The sequence below is a fragment of the Copadichromis virginalis genome, linkage group LG19, assembly GCF_057382275.1.
Source record: "Copadichromis virginalis isolate Kocher_CV1m ecotype Utaka linkage group LG19, C_Virginalis_male_GT1.1, whole genome shotgun sequence".
Lineage (NCBI taxonomy): Eukaryota > Metazoa > Chordata > Actinopteri > Cichliformes > Cichlidae > Copadichromis > Copadichromis virginalis.
The window spans coordinates 562,655-585,655 of record NC_140636.1 but is presented as its reverse complement, the minus strand read 5'-3'; the positions used below and the strand labels follow the sequence as shown (position 1 = coordinate 585,655).

At 42.4% G+C, this 23,001-nt stretch overlaps 1 protein-coding gene across 1 annotated transcript; it reads left to right on the top strand.

Annotated features, from left to right (window-relative positions):
• Positions 1 to 3,991: 3,991 nt before the first annotated feature.
• Positions 3,992 to 8,468, top strand: LOC146685315 (uncharacterized). The gene is made up of 3 exons (XM_085442380.1): positions 3,992 to 4,225; positions 4,265 to 5,080; positions 8,301 to 8,468. Exons 1-3 carry the CDS (start codon positions 3,992 to 3,994, stop codon positions 8,466 to 8,468), a joined length of 1,218 nt encoding a protein of 405 aa, XP_085298506.1.
• Positions 8,469 to 23,001: the final 14,533 nt, after the last annotated feature.

Sequence of the window (23,001 nt, the reverse complement as noted above, 5' to 3'; positions counted from 1 at the left end):
AACGCTGCTCTGAAGTGTGCTTCAGTCACATCACTAGACTGTGGATAACTGGGTTTTAGTATATGTCACCCCAGTTCTGACAGGTGGTTTACCTGCTGCTTCTAATCAGACGATGAATTTAGCCTGAGCTATGATTTTAATGCTACCTCTGCTAATTATTACAGCAGACACATGCACATGTATTCATTAAAAACAAACAAACAAAAAAGATCGGTCATTATTGTTTTTGCATTACCAAAACAGGTTAGCCATTCACTTAAACACCGAGATCCAAAGTGTGATTAAATAAATGATTACTGCTGGGTGAGCTCCACTGAGTCATATCGACAGAGAGCGTGCCGCACTGCACTGCACATTCACTCAAGTGTCTCTGTAGTAAACACCTGCTTTCAGTGATAAAATAGACATTTTCAGTTTGAGGTAGAACATGTGGAGCAGGGAAATTATTTTACTGCTATTGTTAAATAATCATCATTATTACCATTGCATTAATAATATAATCTGCAGTATGATCATTGCTTTAACAATGTAACAGATAGCTTTAAGAAGGCTTTAAGGTTTTATGCATACAGGTATTAAATTAACTTTGTATTCCAGGTGCAGTTATAACTATTTTATACATATTGCATATCTGTGCTTATTTGAGTTGATGTTCAGGTTCTTTAAAGGTCTTAAGCTTCACTAGTGAGAGTGTCTAGATGATCCATGCTGAGGGAAAACTAGAACATAGAAGGAATTGCAATACATGCTTACAATACATTTATATCAGGTCATTTTTATATTAAACTTTTAGTAGAGGTTCTTGGTTAAAACATTTATTTAGTAGAGGACATATACATAGTCTCAGTTAGGTTGTAACACATAAGGATGAGCCTCTGTTCTGGTAAAAGGTCAGAAGTGCAACAGGTGAAGAGGTGACACAGAGAGCATGTGAGGTCGTGACACACACACATGAGTTAGATTTATTTAGAGGAGAGAGGTTAGTCATGTCTGGATTGTAACGGCGAAAGTGTCTCGGTAAAAGAGGAACCGTCCTTGTCTTCTCGGCAAGAAAGAGGAACTGAAAGGTTGACCAGAGGAATCGGCCATGAAAATAGAAGATGATGTTCTTTCAAATTGGGTTAAAAGTCATTGTGGTGTTGATCTGATCTATGTATAAAATGTATTTGTGACGTTAAAGGGGCGTCATTAAATTTAAGCCCTGACAGTATAAAAATCTGTGTATGCTTTGAGTAAGTTGAAGATCAATTGCTGTCTGCGTACAGAGTTGTCTTCCCACACGTGTGTGTTCATTAAAATCATTGTTTGACCAAGAGCTTCTGGACCATGGGTGGTTTGTACTCTCCTTCCTCAATATTTGAACCTTAACAAACATTTCTAACCTTGGATCTATTTGTAAGTGACAGAAGCAGATCAAACCTCATTGATGTGATCATTAAAACTGTGTTTCAAAGACTAAGATGATACATTAAAACAAATTTTCTCTCTCTGACCAACTACAAACATTTCTGTTTTGTTTCTGTTCATTTCTACAAGGTTTCAAGGACAACATCATCACTGCAGCTCATTAGTTTGTTAAAATAGATGAGACCACCACAGAAAAGTCATGTGTATCTACAGCTGAAACTCTGTGAATCACTGTTGGTCTTTAGGTCATAGATGACTGCAGTGAGCGTCTGTGATCAGTCAGTCCAGGTTTGTGTTAGTCATAAAGTCTGTAAGTTGAGTGGTATTCATTCTGTTGTTTGTAGACAATTTTGTTAAATATGTTGCTGAGAAATTAAAGATTACAAATTGCTCTATAATCATTAATTACCAATGGATCGAAGTGTTTTCTTCAGGGTGATTACAGCACATTTAAGAGAAATGGGGAACATGACCACTTAACCTTTTCACTCTTTCTCCAGGGTGTTTTTGGTGAACTGTGTACATAAATAGTTTGGAGAGGATCAATATGGTCAGTAATTTTAGACCAGACATCAGAAAACCTGTCCACACTTCATCACATGACAACAATACTATCCCCCTAGGCTGGTGGAGAGTGACCGAGCTAAGATCCTGTGGGACTTCCAGATTCAGACGGACAAAATGGTGGTGGCTAACCAACCGGACATAGTGGTGGTGGACATACAGAAGAAGACGCCGTAGTGATACCGAATGACAGCAACATCAGGAAGAAGGAACATAAGAAGCTACAGAAGTGCCAAGGACTCAGAGGAGAGCTGGAGAAGATGTGGAGGGTGAAGGTAACCGGTACCAGAGCACTTGGTGCGTTGACCCCCCAATCTAGGCGAGTGGCTCCAGCAGATCCCAGGTTGAGGACCCGAGCTTGAAGGAGAGACCGCCCACAGGGGCGAGCGGGGAATTCTGTTGTTTGTATGCAGTGTATACGTTTAAATTTCATAATATGTGTATCCACCGTTGTTATGGTTTAGAGGAGGACTCAAGTGCAGGACTCTGGGCTCAGATGCACACAAGAAAGATTTATTTACAATTCACCAGGTGTATATACAAGAAGGTGCGGGGGGGGCGAAGCTATGTGCAGCTGAGTGAGGAAAAAGGGCTCCAGGGAAGTCCAGGGGAAAAGCACGCGTTCTTCAGATAATCCACACACACGATCACAGGTTCTCACTCCATCACTCGCCACACGGGAATCACACGGGGGGGAAATCCAGGGAGCTCTGTGGACAGGGAGACGGGGTTAAGTACAACGCACAAAAGAAACACACTTGACTTGACTTGCTGTAGCTTGGCTTCACTAACGCGTGGCAGACAACGATCCAGCAACGAACAGCAGTCACCTCCTGGCTTAAATGCTGATCATCTTAATGAGACCCAGGTGTCTCGTCTCCCGGGGGCGTGGGCCGAGGGCGTGGGCCCACAGTGAGTTCCGCCCCGGCGAGAGAGAAGAGGAGAGAGAGAGGAAGAGAGAGAGACAGATAGAAAATGCTGATCAGCGTGCAGCTGATCCGCCTGGCCGTGACAACCGTGCCAGCATTGACATGTCACTTCTTGGTATTTGCTTTGATGATTGAACAAATGAAAATATGCACTAATGATCACCAGTTATTATAACTGTGGGAGGGGTATTGCAGTTGCAGCTTACCAACAGCTGAGAGCAACAATTTAGCTTAGATAGATGGTGACGTCAGCAAAGACGTCCTTGACCTCTCCAGCACAACAGCAAAATAAAAACAGGACCAGAAATGTTGCCCAGCTTTATGTGGGCTGATCTCAGAGAGGGTCCTCTTTACAATGGCTGGAGCCAGACATACAGTGGGGGGGTGGGGGGGGTCTTCTGTACCAGTGTGTTGTGTTTCCTCACTGAGGCTGTCAAGCAATGTGACATCAATCCTCAGGTGGCCCCGCCTTCCTCCATGGAAGCTACAGTGCTCCAGGACTCACGGGGGATTGGCTGGCCCGGACATATGCCCGCCCCAACTTCATGCGGATCCGAGCCTGTCAGACTATGCACACCATTGGCTGCCACAGGAGCCTGGAGTACGACGGACAAGTGACACAGCTGTCTGCCGTTATGACAAGTGACACAGCTGACTGCAGTTACCTGATAGTATAAAAGGCTGAGGAGTCTTCATTCGTCGAGGGACTTGTTGATTTGAACAGACTGTACAGAGAGTCCCTCCCTTTTGCCTTCTGCCTGTGTTTTGTGTTGCCTCCTGCGAGACGTTTAGTAGAGCAGTGCTCTACTGGTGTTATTAATCGTGGTGTTTGCTTAAAGTTTCTCTGCTGCCTAGTGAGTTGTTTCACTAACGGATTTCAGTTGTGTTAATAAACCTTATGTTTGTCTTCCTATCTAACTCCTTGGTCTCTGGGCTCGTTTATGTTACGTCCGCTGCCGCCTAGCAGAGCCGGGCCGTAACATAAGTGGGGGCTCGTCCGGGATCCCTCATAGGGGGTCTTTGTTCCTGGGAGTGGGGGTCAAAAAAAAAAAAAAAAAAAAAAAAATTGAGTTGGCTAAAGATTAAGCACTATGTCAGCTGCGTTTTGTTTGCAGCACTTTATAGCTGCCCCGTCTCTAGGGATTATTAATAGCTGTCGCAAGAATGATTTGCTGCAAATTGTGGATCACTTTCAGCTGCAGGTTTCGAAAACTCTCCGTAAGAGTGAAATAAAAGCCTTAGTGGTGGACAAGTTGGTGGGAGCTGGTGTGCTTCAAGCGCCTGTTTTGCCTGTGGTCTCTGGTGTGCCAAGCCAAGCTGCCGTAGTTGAAGAGGGCCAAAATGGTTCCAGTGGGGATGGTGAGGGGGATGAGCGGGGAAAAACGCCGCGCACGCTTCCTCGCTATGATCCACTCTCTTCTGGGAGTTCCGCAGGGAGAGAAGGAGCTCGGCTGAAGGTGCGGCTGGCACGTCTCCAGATGGAGGCTGAGGAGAAGGCTCAGAACCGGCGGGTTCAGCTTGAAATAAGGAGGCTGGAAATAGAGGCGGACAAGGCCGTTAGGCTCCGACAGCTTGAGCTGGAGTCACAGTCTCAAGCCTCATCTGTCTCTGCTGTTCATTCCGGTCCCACGTCCACTTCTGCTTTTAAAATTGATAAGTGCATTTCTTTAGTGCCCACTTTTAGAGAAACTGAGGTGGATACATACTTTGCAGCATTTGAACGAATCGCTGGCGCGCTGCAGTGGCCTAGTGAGATTTGGCCTCTTTTGCTACAGTGCAAACTGTCCGGCAAAGCTCAAGAGGTGGTGGCTGCTCTTTCTTTAAAGGACAGTTTAGATTACTCGTGTGTTAAAGCAGCTGTCTTGAAGGCATATGAGCTGGTTCCAGAGGCCTATAGGCAGAGGTTTCGCCAGCAAAAGAGATTGCTGTCGCAGACTTATGTGGAGTTTGCAAGAGAAAAGGGGGTTCTCTTTGATAAGTGGTGTGTTGCGTCAAAAGCGACTGACTATGACGCTCTGCGCGAACTAGTTTTGTTAGAGGACTTTAAGAAATGCATTCCTGAGCGTATTGTGCTGTATTTGAATGAACAGAAAGTGACGTCACTAACATCTGCTGCTGTTCTTGCTGATGAGTTTGTACTCACTCACAAAGCCTCATTTACTGACAGTGAGAAGCCACGGGTTAGCCCAAAGTCCAACGATCACTGCAGCATCACTGAAGCATCACTGAAAGTTAAAAACGGTCTAAATTCTTTCATCTGTAATAAAATGATCGGCGTTGCTGCTTTATCAGGTGTAACTATGAAGTTTAACATCCAGGATCCATGAAAACAGAATTTATTACATTTAACAGAGTTAGAAGTTAGCAGGAAGTTAGCTCGCTAGCTTCCACCTAAACATGATATAGCATGTTCTGACTGAGAGATTTCTGAAAAATTCAAACGTACAGCTCTGTTATCACTTCCAACATAAATGAAGACAGAAAACTAAACAGCAGTGACGTTTGTAGGGTTACTGAAGTTGGACTAGCTGGTATATAATGATGTGCTACGTGGTAGCTAGCTACACAGCTATGTTAGCATAATATAAACACAGTGAAGCTGGAGGATGAACGCTAAGGTTTTTCCACTTGAAGTTAACGTGAGGGTTCCCGATGGTTAGGGACAAATGCAATCACATGGCAGGATGCTGTAAAAGGACCAAACTTCAGTCAGGAGAACAACTGAGATAATCCATCCCAGGTTAGTCATTAATATACTGCTGCATGGGCTGGGCTGTAGCTACATCGTAAGGGTTTAAAAACTGAGCTTTAAAATGAACAGCGATGGTAAAAACCGAGAGAGGCCGACAGTGATCACTGACTGTTTTTAGAGGCTTGTTCAGATTAAATAGAACAAGATACAAAGCATTAAAACATGTTAAAAACACAACAGCCTCAATAAATGCAGAGTAGTTTGGACCCAGAAGCAGGATTCATCACTTAAAGACTGGATTGTGATCTATTTGGTTGTCTGCTGAGAGTGCATTGGCCAGAATAAGGGATGTTATTGGGTCCTGTTTGGGCAAACAGCTAGCCAATCCGCCGCTTTCTCTCACACCACTTCTGGCCCCTTCTATCTAAGTGAGATATGTTGGTGTAAAGACCTGGTGGAGAAGTCCCAGGCCCCAGTGAACCTCTATAACTTTCAGCTCCAAGATGAGTTGTTCGGTTTTCTTTCTTACATCCAAAAGGAAGCGGCAACAATATCTTGTAAGCAACATCATCTTGGTTAAACTACATGCACTCATTTGTAAACATGTAGACATTAAACACTATTTAAACACTGTTAAGACCCTAGACACTAAACTGTAGATAAAGTTTAGACACAGAGAGTGCAGCTGCTGCATTTGATTACGACGCCACCGTGGGATCAATTTTCTCATTGGTCCATTATGTGGTCTCAGCATATTCTGAAGAATTACAGGTAATGACGCAGATGCAGACTCAAAGTCAGGAACATATAAACAGAAAAGTCCTTGAAACGAAGAAGCAAACTAAATCAATGAAAAGATCAACTGGCAGGGAGAACACAGGAAGGAATCAGACACTGAGACAGCGACTGAGTGGAAGACACCACACCGCAGGGCAATTAAGGGAAGTGACACAGTAACAACATGCAGGTGAGAAGAGTCAAAGACAGCCAGACAGGAAGGAAAGTGAAACGGCAGCTCGGTGAATGTTTACTAGACTGTATAAAAAGATCTGTTTCTCTGATGTGATGTTTTCAGTTACTTCCTGCATGGAGTAGCTCAATGCCACTTTATGCTGACTGCAACACCATGTGAGTCTTTACACTAGACACCTGTATAGAAACAAAAACTTGAACTCTGCAAAAACCCAGTATGGTAAGGAACGAGCTAAACAACAGCTCAGACTGATTGGTGAGAGTCTCCAGGTCCCAGCATGCTACTGTATAAAAAAGAGAATCAGTCTGAGTGATATGCAGCAGCTGTGCCAGCAAACACCACCTGGCACCCTGAACTACTCTGCAAGTACATGAACCTACAGAGGAGACATAATGTCAGTGATGCTGAAATAGTTTTAATTTGCTTACAAGCATGAGCATCATCCAGTAGTGTACGACTGAGTGCAAAGACTGTGAAACAGTCCACAGTGGGGATGATCCTGAGGTAATCGATACGATGTGTGTGAAATGCCAGGAAAACCCACCACTGAATCCATATGTGGTTTGAACAGATCTGCACTCAGTCATTGAGGTATTTGTAGTAACTGTTCATTTAATGTGATCTTCTTGAGGGTGTGACTCACTATGAGGTCAAATTGCATTCTGACACAAGACTCAGGACTTAGCTTCAGTAATGGATTTGCTACAAGATTATTTTGGAGAGTGCTGATAATGGCATTGGTTTGAATTCTGCTCAGACATTGGTTGTTGTGACCCCCCCCCCCCCCCCCCCCCCTCCACTGCTGTTTGGTGACATCATTCTCACAGGAAAATAAAAGTGTTGCTGTTGTTACTTCTGTTAATGAACACAGTCTTCCCCTTTAGGCATGACAATATATTTACAACATTTGATTGTTGAGCACCAAAAACTATTTAAAAGCTTTTATCGAGACAGAAATGTGATAGCTAAGCATCACTACCCATCTTCAATAAGGAAAGCTGACCCACTGCTGCACATGTGTTTGAGGGGGTCTGAAGGCAAACACGACATGTTTAAGACTCTTTTCAAACCTTTTAAAGCAAATCTGGAGCAAAGCTTGAAAGCATCGGTTTGCTGTAGCTTGTCACTGCGAGCCTTTAACCTCAAACAAAATGAGTTTGTTGCCAGAATGAAATGATGAGTTAAATCTGAGGGACATTTTGCTGTGTACAAAGCAGAAAGAGTCCCGCCCCCATTCTTTTCTCTTTTTTCTCCCCGTTTTCTTTTTCTTTCTTCTCTTTCTCCATTCTGGTCTGAACCCCGTCTGCTCTGCCACAACATCCACAAGACAACAATATGAATAATACAATTAAGTAAATAAATCAAATTGGTTTAAAGGGTGTTCTGTGTTAAGGCTGGCTGCATTCAGCGGAGGCCATATTTGCAGGCGATTACTAAACATTACTGATATAGCATGACAAACACAGTAGAGCTGAGACCTACCAGCGATCAACTTCTTCTACCTGTGCCTGTGCCGGTAGCTTTACACCATCATGGTGTCCAAGTGGAAGATCCACCGTTGTAGTTAATTGGAAAGCTGTATTTGTCCTGCATGTTTGCTTAAAGAGCCGACCAACGTCCCTGCAGCAGCCGAACCAACATGTGCATTTTGCCTGGAGACAAAGATATGCTTACGCTTACAGTTGATTCTGAGTTTGTTTTATTTTTAACTTCTACTCTTGCACATGTCCCTCAGGTACATAAACAAACTAGACTCAAAGTGCTGATTTATGCTGTTATCAGCCTGCCAGCTGACACCCAGCTTCACCAGGAGAGTGCTACAATGCAGAGCAGTGGTGCTTCACACACTTCCGCTGTGGACTCATTCAGCCTGGACTCACTGTCCATTATAATCTTTGAATGACTTGAAGTTATCGTGACATTTAATATAATTTTTTATATTATACTCCACAATTCCACTGATTAAAACAAATCTAATAGAGTCAGAGCATGAGGCCCGCATGTCAAAGGTCACTTTCTGACCAGTCCTCATCTTTGACAGTAACCTCCTATCTTCCATGATCTGACACTTATCACACAGCAAAGCTTCGTTTCTCTCGGGAAACTACAACTGTAGTTAGTGCCTACATGTACCTCCTATTTCCTTTTCCTAACCACTTTCCTCTAACCTCCACGATGTTTTCAAGGTCAAGGGAAAGGTGGGCAGGAGAACCGATGAGGACTAGAAAAGAGAAGATCTGCTGAGAATTCGAACATTAGACTGATCTCCTGGATTCCCACTGAAAACACAATGAGCCGTGCAGACGGCCATCTTTGCAGCTGGCCTTGTGTTAGACATTTTCCTTTGAGGAAGAGAAGATTTAAATCAGTTTCCTAAGATGTGAAGCACTCGGTCTGCTGCACTGAAGTGTGACTGCTGTGGTTGTGACAGGACAGCTGACTTAATGGAATTTGAGAAGTTTTCAGATCAGGTGCATGAATGGATGGCTGACAGCTCCAGTGTTGTCTCTGTGTTGAAACTCTTCAACACAGAGACAACACTGACAACTCGGTTCACTCTGGCACAGCTGGCTGCCGGCGAGCACGCCACTGCAGCCCCCTTTGGCTTCTGCTCCGTGGCTACTGGGTGACCCCTCATCTGGGGCTCTCCTCAGCTCTTCCCAGGAGGGTGGCACGGATGCCCCTCCGCTGGTCCTCCTTGGGCTCTCGCACTCTGGGGCCTCTGGATGTCTGGGGCCTGGATCTCCTCCATGCCTGCTTCATGCCCTGGGGGGCGGGGCTATGGCTCTCTACATCCTCTTGCAGACCATTACATGTGGAAACCATTTGAATACAAGCGTGCTGATCCACACAGGTGTGCACACGGGTGTTCACTGCTCGTAGACTTAAATCACACCTTTCTTGGCTGCTACTTCAAAGCACATTGTGCGCTGTCTGTCCTGCGTGCTGCACAACAACATTCAATATTTAGTATTTACTGCTGTTTACACTTAGCTAGATTAACATGATGTTGTTGTGTTTAGTATGTTGCTCTGTTTTTGTTTTGTTTTTTTTGCTTCTTTTCTTTTCTTCTTCTCTCAACAGGTGATCCAGGAGATTTTTTTCTCTTCTTTCTCTTTTTAAGTTTCCTCTCTCACTGTCCCTCTCCCCTTCTGTTGTTCTTTTCCTTCATCTTTCTTTCTCCCTTTCCTATCCCCCAGTCATGTCTGTCCCGTCTGTAACAACTGAAAATAAAATAAATAATAACAACAAAGGTCGGACCAATACGATCAATCGGACCAATACGATCGATCGGACCAATACGATCGATCGGCCGTGATGATCCATTTGGCAAAGTAAATCCATTGGGTCTCCTTGTCGGTCTTCAGACAACAGTTCTGACGGCTGTCAAGAAAAACATGTTATTTTAATCTCACGGTGATATCATTTACATACACTGTGATTAGTTCATCATTACTTCATTAGTCTGCATCACTTACCATCAGTTATCATCAGTATTATCATGTATCATTCATTAGTTATTTCAGAGCATGCAGAATAGAACACATTTTAGATACAATACTCTATCATGTGGTGAAAAACACCAGCATAGCTGTACCTCCAGGCAGCCCAAGTCAGATGAGGATAGCGACTGTTAAGATTCAAAATTGAGGAAGGAGAGTACACACCACCCATGGTCCAGTAGGTCTTTGGTCAAACAATGATTTTAATGAACACACGTGTGGGAAGACAACTCTGTACGCAGACAGGAAGTAGTCTTCGACTTAATCAAAGCATGAACAGATATTTTATAGCATCAGGGTTTATTTACTGACGCCCCTTCATGCGTCACCGTTACATTTTATACATAGATCAGATCAACATCATCATGACTTTTCACCCAGAAAATCATCTTCTATTTTCATGGCTTGATACTTTCCGTTCTTATCTTAAAATGAATTGTTCCTCTTTCTTGCCGAGACAACAAGGACGGTTCCTCTAAATAAATTTAACTCTATGTGTGTGTGTCACGACCTCACATGCTCTTTGTGTCACCTCTTCACCTACTGTCTGTGTCTCGTCCTCAAATGCTCTTTCTCAATTCACCTGTTGCACTTCTGACCTTTTACCAGACCAGAAGCTCACTGAGACTATGTGTATGTCTTCTACTAAATAAATGTTTTAACCAAGAACCTCTACTAAAACCTTAATATAAAATGATCTGATATATAAGTGTTTTGTAAGCATGTATTGCAATTCCTTCTATGGCTCCAAGTCACTTGCACAATAGATTGTCCGAACATCGCGCCGAACAAAGCTTCCGACCCCCAATTAATTGACCGAGCTCCAACTCTTTAATAAGCACAGATATGCATTGTGTATAAAATAGTCATAACTGCTTAAGGCCTTCTTAAAGCTATCTGTTACATTGTTAAAGCCTCGTCTTAGCCTGCGGCTCAAAATAACTATCTGCTTTCACTTCTGCATACAACTTCCTGTCAGCCTGCAACTCAGTCTTTCTGAAAGAGACACTGTTTAACCCCTGAATGCAATATAAACTCCAGATTTTATTATTAATGCAATGGTAATGATGACAATTATTTAACAATAGCAGTAAAATAATTTCCCTGCTCCACACTCCCTCTCACGACCTCTGGAACACCAGAGGTCGCAATACATTGTGGTTCAGCAGGCCTCGAGATCTCCAGGATCCTCGCCCCTCCTGTGGTCGCCGAGATCTTCTGCAAAGGAAACAAAACACCTTTTCTTGCGTCTCCCTAACTTATCCTTTTTGGGACTCTTTAATCAAAAGCATGATCCTAATTATGCTCTTAACTTATTGACTTGTATTTATGTATATTCTTCAACGTTCCTCATCACTTTAAACTCTTTAAGCCCTGCTTTCACGTCCAGTTGCTCGCTCTACTTTCCCTTATCTGATCATCAACATCCTGTGCACAAATTGTCGCTGCTGCAAGTTCCTCTACTCCAAAAGAAAACAACCACTTTAATCAATTAAGTTTAAGCATATAAGCAATTACTCCTGTATACATTTCATCATAGCTAAATGCTGCCTTGAAACAACTCCTATGTGTTAACACTAACTTCATTTTAAAACCTCACATTTCCTATGTTATCACCTGTTTTTGGTATAGCCTTTTTTATTTCATTTGCTCCCTTTAATGTAACAATACCTTCTAATTCTAATTTATCAGACTTAACCAAAATATATGCTTTCCTTCCTCTTTGGTCCTTCTTTAAGTTCAGTCAAAAAGCTAAATGAATTTACGGCCTTTTGCCTGGAATCAATACTGTCATGTGTGTTTCTTAACTCTGTGTCTGTAAGCGTGCAATCCTTCAATAACTTCAATAACTCATATCAAAAAATGCAATATGTATAAAAATCATTTCTATTTATAAGCTCCCCCTTTATCCTAAAAATACCTCCTATGTAATATCTGTATGTGTAAGCCTACATTATAACCACTACTTCTAGAAATCAAAAAGAAATCAAAGCTGTTCTACTCCTTCAACCCTCACTACTTTTCCCTCTAAGACTCATTCACAGCTTTGAAAAACCGGCATTGTATCTTCTAAACAGGATTCAGTTCTGTCTTGGTCCTGGGCCATGTTGGCCCAGTATTCTTGGTTCCTTGTATTTTCGTTCCTTATTTAGGCCAGGTTTTCTCAGGTGTCCTGTTGTGGTGTTCCCTAAGTGTTTTTTCCCTTTGTGACTCTTACCCCCTTGTGCCCCTCTGTCTATTTATGAGCTCTCGTCTCTCTTTGTGTTTAGTCCATGTTTCCCCCAGCCTGTTATGTCTGTGTTCTCCCCGTGCTCTCTCTCCTCCTGTCTGAACCTCTGTGTACTTCCTGTTTTACTTTGACAGTCTCTCGTCAGTATGCGTAATATTGTGTTCACTCCTGCCCTGTCTCGTTATGTTTATCAGTATCCCCTGTGTTCCCCACCTGTGTGTAATCTCCCTGTGTTCTCTGGGTGTATTTAAGTTGTGTCTTCTGTTATGGTAGTTGCCGGTTTGTCTGTGTTGTTTCCCCTCGGTCTCCCTGCGTCTCTTGTGTATTTCCCCGGACCTCCCTGCATCCTCGTTTCTGGTTTGTGTTATTAGCTTACCCAGTTTAGGTTTCCGGTTTCTTGCTTTTCCACCAGTGCTGTTTTGTGCCCACCGTTGTAAATAAATATTCACCTACACCAGAGCTGCCGCCTTTTGGGTCCTTTTCTACAACTCCACACGGCTTGCCTCGCAAACCGTGACAAGTTCACTTTTAATCCTTTAACCTTAACTTAAAAATAACAGTTTCAGTTTTACCATATCCAAATGATCAAAAACCCAAAAGGTCCTAAAATGATCCTAAATTATTAAACAATTAAATTATTAAACCCTAAACCCCCCTTTATCTTGATACATTTCATGTGTCAAGATACTATACAAAACTTAAAAATGCTCAGTTTCCCCACTCATGATCCAATCTATGTCATAAAAATAAACTTAAAACAGAATAGTTATCAGTCATGTGTTTCTTCAATTAATGATAACTGAGTTACATCAAAAAATATTTCCCCTTTAGCATTTGGCATTCTCCCAACAATATACTATAATCCCATAATCTAACCCCAGTCAACAAAACAAAAATTTTCTGGTAAAAGCAAATTGTTTGTCCACATTTATTCACCCTCACATTCACTCACACATTCACTCCCATGCAGTCACACCATATATTTGCTGATAGTGGAGCTTCCCGCACGATCAGATACTCCACCTTCAGCAAAATGAGCTCAGTCATTTTTTATTTTCCATAGGAAAATATTTCTTTATGCTTTTGGACTGGATTGACTCGCATAAAATCCTTTTTACAGGGACTTACGACCTTGATCCGTCCCCAGGTAGCTTTCTCCTCAGCCAATTGTAATCTGGAAAGCCCCCCTTGTATTTGCTCTTCCCGATAATTTTCAGCGCCGTTATTCACTGTTGCAGGCCTGCTTAAAACAGAAATAAAAAAATAGAGCTGATTGTTAGCTCATAAAAACAAAACAAAATCACCTGACACGTTTTCTTTAAGTGCACTGTTACAAAATAATGGGCCCCTCCCAGACATGTCCATGTTTCCTAAAACTCCCTCTATTAAAAACAAAAATAACAACAACAACCTACCTGACAGAATCAACCCATCACCACAACAACCTTAAACACAAAAGTCTTGCCACCACATAATTTCACCTCCTCAATACACCGAAAGTCTCATTAAAACCACACAATTTGCACACAAAAATCACCCCCTTATGCTCTGTAACATACTTACATTCAGCATAAAACCCCCTTACAACAACATATCACTAAACTATAAATTTCCTACCCAAATCTGCACTCCTCTTGTCTGCCGTGCTTCCTCTCCTGAAAGTCACTTCCTCAGTCATATGGCTTCTTCTATTCCTCAATTACAAACTCAAATATATTTTATTAAACATTCACACCATTGTATCATTCATACAAAATAGCGAGCTGTTCTTCATTGCCTATGTTTGTGTTCTTAGCCAGGTTTAATCAGTGTCTATGCATTAAACTCCATGAGCTTGTCTTGTCTTTATAAGTTTAATGCATTTTCTGTTTGTGTGTGTGAATTTGCATATGGTGCTTTTGCAGTGTGTCAGACTCCTTCATAATTTTGCCTTTAAACAGTCAATTTTCTCCTCCCCAAATTTACTAACCCAAATTCTGATTTCCTACCTTAAATAGCAGCATTCCTTGTCCTCAGCCAGAAGGTAGGGCTCCACTTGCCACTTTCCACCTCCACCCTAGCCCAGCGGCTTTACCCCTTGAGGTCCCATCCTCTTCACTTCATCTCACCAGTGAGTCGGAGCTCACCGGGACTGAGTGAGGCGAATAATCGTGACTGTGCCTGCCTTAGGTTGTCCCAGGGTTTCGAGGTGGGATCTTACCCGTCATGGGCTATCCAGCCTTCCATACTCGCCTGATACGGGGCCCAAGTGGGCAGGGGAGGGAACACACTGGCTCTGGGAATTAAAGGAATGTAAGCTGCTTCCTTCATTGCATCTTATATTAAACTATCTCACTTCTGACTCCTTCCTAGAATAATTTCACATATGGCACTTTGTGTATGTGTGTTTTCTATTCATTAATGTAATTGTCAGTTATTTTCTCTCTTTATTTTATTTTATTTATCTGTTTGTTTATAACGTTCTACTTTAGTTCTGCTAAACCTTGATGTAAAAACAATACTCCCTTATTTCACACACACACTCTGCATTTTGCCTACGCACACACTTCTCTCTCAGACTTCCTCTGTTCACACATCACCTTGCACTCACTCTACTATCAACTTTCATAGTGTTATTATTATTTAGTATTTTGTACACCTCACACAGAATCATTCAAATCGAGTACTCACAGCATTCACATCACAACCTTCAACTTTCACTTTCGATCCTGCAAGACGCAGAGATGGACATCTCCTTCACCTAACATAAAACTAAATTACCATATCAACATACAATTACTGAAATCCAAACTCAAATACACCGTTTGTTTTAATAAAGTCAAAGAGTAAACGGGTGTACCAAGTGTATGTACTTATGTGTTTTAAACTGAAAGAAAAAGAAACTCAAACTCTTATAACATCACTCATGCATCTCTTAAATTAAAAACACTTTCAAACTTTAAAACCTCCTACTTTACATCACCAAAGAAATACCTCTCACACCTTCATTCATCATTCAAAACCTTCTAGTCACCGCATTCACACACTTAAAGTGTGACCAGAGTTGAGGAATATAACTCAACACTTTCCTAAGAGTATTTTAGACATGCTTGTCATAATCAAAAAGAGCAAGTAAAAAACAAACAAACAAAAAATTGAAACCTCCATTAATTCTCACCGCACACACAAGAAATTGAAAAAATAAAACCCACCAGCAACTAATGCTGGAGAGAAGTTACTACTGAAAGTAATATGTTAATCTTAAGTATACACAGTGCACTCAATATATTTATATATCTACATCCAACTTCAGTCAATTACTATACATCCACTACGGCAACTCAAAACTCTATTTATAGTCCTCTAATAAACATAAATGGCATTTTAAACACACACTCAACAATGTTTGCAGCAGTATTTGTAAAACCAACTGTGGCTTAAACAGTTCACTGCTTACTCATTTGCATTTTCACTCACACACACACCGTCTAAAAATAGCAGCAGCATTGCCTCAGACTCCTTTCACACAGATCTTTTTATATTACAAAGACGTCTTATATTTACAACTACTGTCAGATCTGTCAGCTTTAGCGCCTACCCAATTTCGACAAATTTAAAATAACCGCCCAGCGGATAAACTCCCTGAGTTTTTTGCGACCAATTAACCAGTATCAAGACTTTACTTGTTTCTGGCCTCATCTCTAAAATCCCTAACTCAATTTAAAAGTGTCCAACACCCAAGGTCCAACCTTTGCTGCCCAAAAAAGCGCAGATACCGTTCCAAACGGTAAGGAGACTCTAACTCCTAGTTATTCTGGAGTGCCCCAAGCTCCACAGTGACCAACTGACTATCCCTCTTCGAGGACAATGCATAAGCGTCCTTTGCATTGGCAAGCGTTACCTCTGAGCACTGCGCTTCCTAGCAGACTCGAACTGCCGTTCTAGAATAATTTATAATACTTTGAAACAACAATCAACACCCGAAACAAGTGTATAACTGAGGCAGGTGCAACCTAGTGGTCAATGGAGACTCCAACTCACAAAATGACCGCTCAGGTCCACTCTTATGACCAAATTTGGACTCTAACCAACACAATAACCAATTCCCTACCAAACTACTTGAGACTCTAACTCAATTTCTTTGGGACTTCAACCCAATATTTAAACTTTTTCCTGGCAGACTCAAACTGCTTTAGCAGACTTTACTGCTTTCATTTCTTCTTAGCAGAACTCTAACTGCTTCAACTCATGAAATTTTCATCAAAATCAAAACAGACACCCACCAGTAACTTCAGTGAGTGGACTTAAATTTTATCATGTCCAATTTGGCACACTTTGGAAATAATTCAACAGGTAGTGCCTTACCTTTTGGATAAGCCGGCTTATGCCCACTCACTTCGACCACTGGAATTCATGTCTGCCCGTCAGACCACCTAAGACCAAATTTCTCCATCTACACCTCCAATTCTCCCTCCTCAACCACCGGACGAAGCCCCCAAATGTTAAGATTCAAAATTGAGGAAGGAGAGTACACACCACCCATGGTCCAGTAGGTCTTTGGTCAAACAATGATTTTAATGAACACACGTGTGGGAAGACAACTCTGTACGCAGACAGGAAGTAGTCTTCGACTTAATCAAAGCATGAACAGATATTTTATAGCATCAGGGTTTATTTACTGACGCCCCTTCATGCGTCACCGTTACATTTTATACATAGATCAGATCAACATCATCATGACTTTTCACCCAGAAAATCATCTTCTATTTTCATGGCTTGATACTTTCCGTTCTTATCTTAAAATGAATTGTTCCTCTTTCTTGCCGAGACAACAAGGACGGTTCCTCTAAATAAATTTAACTCTATGTGTGTGTGTCACGACCTCACATGCTCTTTGTGTCACCTCTTCACCTACTGTCTGTGTCTCGTCCTCAAATGCTCTTTCTCAATTCACCTGTTGCACTTCTGACCTTTTACCAGACCAGAAGCTCACTGAGACTATGTGTATGTCTTCTACTAAATAAATGTTTTAACCAAGAACCTCTACTAAAACCTTAATATAAAATGATCTGATATATAAGTGTTTTGTAAGCATGTATTGCAATTCCTTCTATGGCTCCAAGTCACTTGCACAATAGATTGTCCGAACATCGCGCCGAACAAAGCTTCCGACCCCCAATTAATTGACCGAGCTCCAACTCTTTAATAAGCACAGATATGCATTGTGTATAAAATAGTCATAACTGCTTAAGGCCTTCTTAAAGCTATCTGTTACATTGTTAAAGCCTCGTCTTAGCCTGCGGCTCAAAATAACTATCTGCTTTCACTTCTGCATACAACTTCCTGTCAGCCTGCAACTCAGTCTTTCTGAAAGAGACACTGTTTAACCCCTGAATGCAATATAAACTCCAGATTTTATTATTAATGCAATGGTAATGATGACAATTATTTAACAATAGCAGTAAAATAATTTCCCTGCTCCACACGACCTTTTTCTGGCCTGAACTGACAATCTCACAAAACTACACGCTCATGTACAAAATTGGTTATATTCCCAGATACTGATGAGTGGAAACATCTGGGAAAGTGTTGTTGTTCTGATAAGAGGAGTTCCAGGAATTGTCCTCCTGACGTCATTAAAGGCTATAAAGCTTTCTGTAAAGAGCAAAAGGGGAAGACCAAAGATCGAGGCTTCCCACACTTGTACTATCTCTGTGTGTGTGTAATAAATCACTTTTTGACACCTTCGAGGACTCTGCTCCTGCTTATTTTTCCTTCCAAATAAAAAGAACCTTTACACGGCTAAAGAACCAAATGGGACAGGAAAAACAACTCTTCAGTCCCTTATGCTAAACAAGTGTTTAGAGTTGGCCTCACTTATTGCATCTCCTCAGGAATAATACTGGTACCGCTCGGGTCAGTTAATTTCTGCTTTATTTTGCTCAGCAGTGCACACACAGTGAGCAGCATGTTTCAGCTCAATCTGTTATAAACCAAATTAAAATGACTGATAGTAATGGGATTGTCTTATTATCTTAATGTTGCTGACAAAACTGTGGGTGTTTACACCGGCATTAATCACATGACTGGTACAATAGCTTAACTAACATAAGAGTTAAATGGATTTAGCCTATTTTTAACTGTTGTGCTAAAACCGATCAGCAGAAAGGTCTGTAAGCTGTTACAGGCTAAATGGAGAAAGATTGTTTGGCAATATCTTAGATTTTGGGAGGGGGGGGGGGGGCATGAAGAAATCTCTTTCTCCCAAAGCTATCTTCACCTTTTAAAAACATCGTGTCTCACAAAAGCGACATGCAACTGTTTCTCAATTTCTCTGAATACATCACTTTGGACTGAAAATCTAAAAATGTCATCTCCTCTCCTCAGTTTCCAAAGATTTTTCCTCAGTTTGTGATGAAAAATATCCTAATTTTGTGAAATGTCCTGAAAAGCGGCGAAAATGGGCTTCCTCTGTGGCTGGCCTGTCCCTTAGAGATAGGGTGAGAAGGGCTCAGAGTAGAGCCGCTGCTCCTCAACATTGAACGGAGCCAGCTGAGGTGGTTCGGGCATCTGACAAGGATGCTCTCTGGGTGCCTCCAGGGCAGACCCAGGACAGGCTGGAGAGATTATATCTCTCGGCTGGCCTGGGAACGCCTTGGTGTCACCGGATAAGCTGGAGGAGGTGGCTGGGGAGAGGGAAGTCTGGGCTTCTCTGCTTGGGCTGCTGCCGCCGCAACCCAGCCCCGGATAAAGCGGAAGAAGATGGATGGATGGTGCTGAAAATGCCATCACTTGCATCACTTAATGAACTTTGAATGGTCAGCACGACAAGAAAAACAACTACAAAGTGGCAGTTCTGTCTACCTACCGTCCTTGCTTCCCAAATACGTCCTGACTTTATAAAAATATTCTCACCTTTGACAGGTATTGTTACTTTCCAAATGTCACCAGGCAGAATATTGAGGTTTTGCTCTCTCTCTTGCGTCTCCTGCTCTCAGATGCTGGATGGAGGTGTGTGCTTCTGTCTGCAGCATGTGCTGCCAGCATCCTTCGGCCCGTTGTGTGGCTCTGTTTCAACTAAACCATTAAGCATGGCTCTGGCGTCGTGTTTATTTATTGCAGGAAGTGAAACATTGTTAAAGCGCCTTCCTTCCCCGTTCTTGCTTGCTTTGACCTTCAGCAGTCTGAGCTGTGTCTGCAGATATCTGCATTAATGAACAGTGGATCAGCTGATGTGTATAAAAGATGTCTGGATCCTTTGAGGATGATGTGACCTCCCATACACATCCACACAATGTCCTTTTCAGCAAATTGGTCCTTTGTGTTTAAGAATCTGTTATGAGTATTTTCCTTCCCACATTTCTGTCTTTTCTTTTTCTCTGGATTTTATTACTGAACTTTGATTATTCTCCCTCTCATTCTTTTACTCTTGTTTTTCATCTTCATAGTCTCCCATGGTGAGACTTGATGGCTCTACAGTCCCTCCTGTTAAACAGAGAGCTGTTTGTCTATGACTAATTGCTCTGTTGTGCTCCTCTTCAGAGACCAAAATGGTAAATGGCCTGTATTTATATAGCGCTTTACTAGTCCCTAAGGACCCCAAAGCGCTTTACATATCCAGTCATCCACCCATCCACACACACATTCACACACTGGTGATGGCAGCTACATTGTAGCCACAGCCACCCTGGGGCGCACTGACAGAGGCAAGGCTGCCGGACACTGGCGCCACCGGGCCCTCTGACCACCACCAGTAGGCAACGGGTGAAGTGTCTTGCCCAAGGACACAACGACCGAGACTGTCCGAGCCGGGGCTCGAACCGACAACCTTCCGATTACAAGGTGAACTCCTAACTCTTGAGCCACGATCGCCCCATTAGCAGCTCATACCATTCGTCAGGAGTTGGATCTCTATTATAGAGTCAAAGCCTCTGTGCAGACACGTTATTCTTGAAATGTTCGGAGGTTAAGAGCTTCTACATGAACACACACACTCGCACTTCTTCTGGCACACAGGCTTTTCCATTAATAAGCTCCTGGGAGAGTTTAAATATTCTTTGAAGCTGATTGAAGCTTCAGACGGACTGTGGGATCTATTTTTTTGGTCGTGAATCTGAAATTATCAGCTTCATTTTTTGCTTTTTGTTTAGTTTATATATGTTGCCATGAGTCTAGATGTTGGGTGTCAAGCATCCTCTTTGCGTAACCCACCCTGATCTCATTGCTTGTCCATTTATGCCTTCTTGTTTCAGCTGCCCACTCCTCACGCTGGTTCATCAACACCTCACACAGTTAATCCGGCTTCAGTTATACATCTTTCGCACATAGGACGAGTTCTTGTGATTGCAAATATTAGTTAGGACTTGAGAGTCTTTGTATTTTGCTATTCATTCAGAGTGACGCTGAAAAACTAGTTCATGCATTTATTACTTCCAGGCTGGGCGACTGTAATTCATTATTATCAGGAAGTCCTAAAAACTCCCTGAAAAGCCTTCAGCTGATCCAAAATGCTGCAGCAAGAGTCCTGACAGGGACTAGAAAGAGAGCAGATTTCTCCTGTTCTGGCTTCCTGTTAAATCCAGAATTCAAAATCCTGCTCCTCACATACAAGGTCTTAAATAATCAGGCCCCATCTTATCTTAATGACCTTGTAGTACCATATCACCCTATTAGAGCACTTCGCTCTCGCTCTGCAGGCCTACTTGTTGTTCCTAGAGTATTTAAAAGTAGAATGGGAGGCAGAGCCTTCAGTTTTCAGGCCCCTCTTCTGTGGAACCAGCTTCCAGTTTGGATTCAGGAGACAGACACTATCTCTACTTTCAAGATTAGGCTTCAAACTTTCCTTTTTGCTAAAGCATATAGTTAGGGCTGGACCAGGTGACCCTGAATCCTCCCTTAGTTATGCTGCAATAGACGTAGGCTGCCGGGGGATTCCCATGATGCATTGAGTTTTTCCTTTCCAGTCACCTTTCTCACTCACTATGTGTTAACAGACCTCTCTGCATTGAATCATATCTGTTATTAATCTCTGTCTCTCTTCCACAGCATGTCTTTATCCTGTCTTCCTTCTCTCACCCCAACCAATCACAGCAGATGGCCCCGCCCCTCCCTGAGCCTGGTTCTGCCGGAGGTTTCTTCCTGTTAAAAGGGAGTTTTTCCTTCCCACTGTCGCCAAAGTGCTGCTCATAGGGGGTCATATGATTGTTGGGTTTTTCTCTGTATCTATGAAGCGCCTTGAGGCGACTTTTGTTGTGATTTGGCGCTATATAAATAAAATTGAACTGAATTCCTTGTTTATGTTAATCACAGCTAGTCCTCTCTAACTCTAAGTTGCTCATCCTTCAGTTCTCTGTTGATTGGATCCCCTTGTGTCTCAAACCCTGTGTTAAGTCTCCCGCGCCCTTCATCTGTTGCAGGTCTGCGTTTCTTGTCAAGTTCTTGTTGTCAGCTCTGTCTCATGATGTTTCCTGTTTTATTTTGAAGAGGTCACGTGGTTTCTGTGGTCATTGTGTTTGAGTTGTACTTTCCCTGTGGTGTCATCATGATCCATTTGTGTCAGCCATGTCCTCATGTGTCTCCGCTTTCCCTGATTGGCTCATGTGTGCAGCCAATCAGGTCTTCCTGTGTCTTCCTGTGTTCATTGTTGCGTCGTCTGTGTTACCACCCCCATGTCTTCATAGCTATAGTCGTCTCAGTCATAGTCACAGTTGTGTACATAGTGTACATAGTCATAGTTTTCTTCGTGATAGTCTTCTGAGTTTTCATAGTTGAATCACAGTATTTAGTTTCCCAGTTTAGTTCTAGTTTTGTTTCCACTGTGCTTATTGCTTTGACTCGCTGTCATCAGCCATAATAAAGGCTCGCTTTTGGTTTAAAGTCCAGCTCCATCTCCTCGCCTGTGTCTGCCTGTTGGACAAGCAGGTGGAAGACAGACGTAATGATGGATGCAGCTATACCGAGTGATGCAACATCAGGAAGAAGGAGCACAGGACTTTCCGAAAGTGTAGACGGGGTTGGATCGCCACAGTTTCCACATATCTCAGTTTTCTACATTCAATAATTTATTCTTAAGGCTTTTTCTAATTTTCCTTCTCCTGATTACATTATAAATTATTGATTAATCTGTACACTGTGCAGGCAATATGTTGTCGAGCTGAGCTTTAAAAAGGAAGCTCGTTGTGGATTCAGCATTAGCAGAACATTGAACTCTAACATGAATAACTGACCAACCCAATATCAAAGTGTTTAATAGACATGTGTCATGTGTGTGGGAAGCAGGCAGGATGGAGGAGCCAGAATGCAGGCTTAGACAAAACTGAACTCAAACTGGAACTAAACAAGCAGGCAGAACACTCGTGACACAGGGCGAAATTTACTGTGTCCAAACCTCCTGAGGCCGCATTTGTAGACCGATTACGTCACAGCGACGCGTCCAAGGCTGTCTAAATTCGTAGACTCCTCCGAATCTGGCCGACAAATGTGTCCTCCTTTTCCCCAGGTTTGACGGATGGGTCAGATGTGTCCTTCATGGCTTAACCTATCCCAGAATTCATAGCGCGGCCCAGCCCATTCCAGTTTCCAACAATGGCGGCAGCTAGTTAGTTTTAATATTATTCTTATTACTCTTTCTGGGTCACAAAATAAACTTTTAACATATTTTCAGGCGAGAATGTAGCTGTGTAAACTTCAAATATCTGCTCCACCGAGACAGCGGTGACGCATAT

Excerpts from the sequence above, each read along its gene's own strand:
- LOC146685315 (XM_085442380.1), top strand. The coding sequence starts at position 3,992 with ATGTCAGCTGCGTTTTGTTTGCAGCACTTTATAGCTGCCCCGTCTCTA. Across the intron at positions 4,226-4,264 it reads TGCCAAGCCAAGCTGCCGTA|GGGGATGAGCGGGGAAAAAC; the intron begins GTTGAAGAGGGC and ends GGGGATGGTGAG. Across the intron at positions 5,081-8,300 it reads CTGACAGTGAGAAGCCACGG|GTACATAAACAAACTAGACT; the intron begins GTTAGCCCAAAG and ends CATGTCCCTCAG.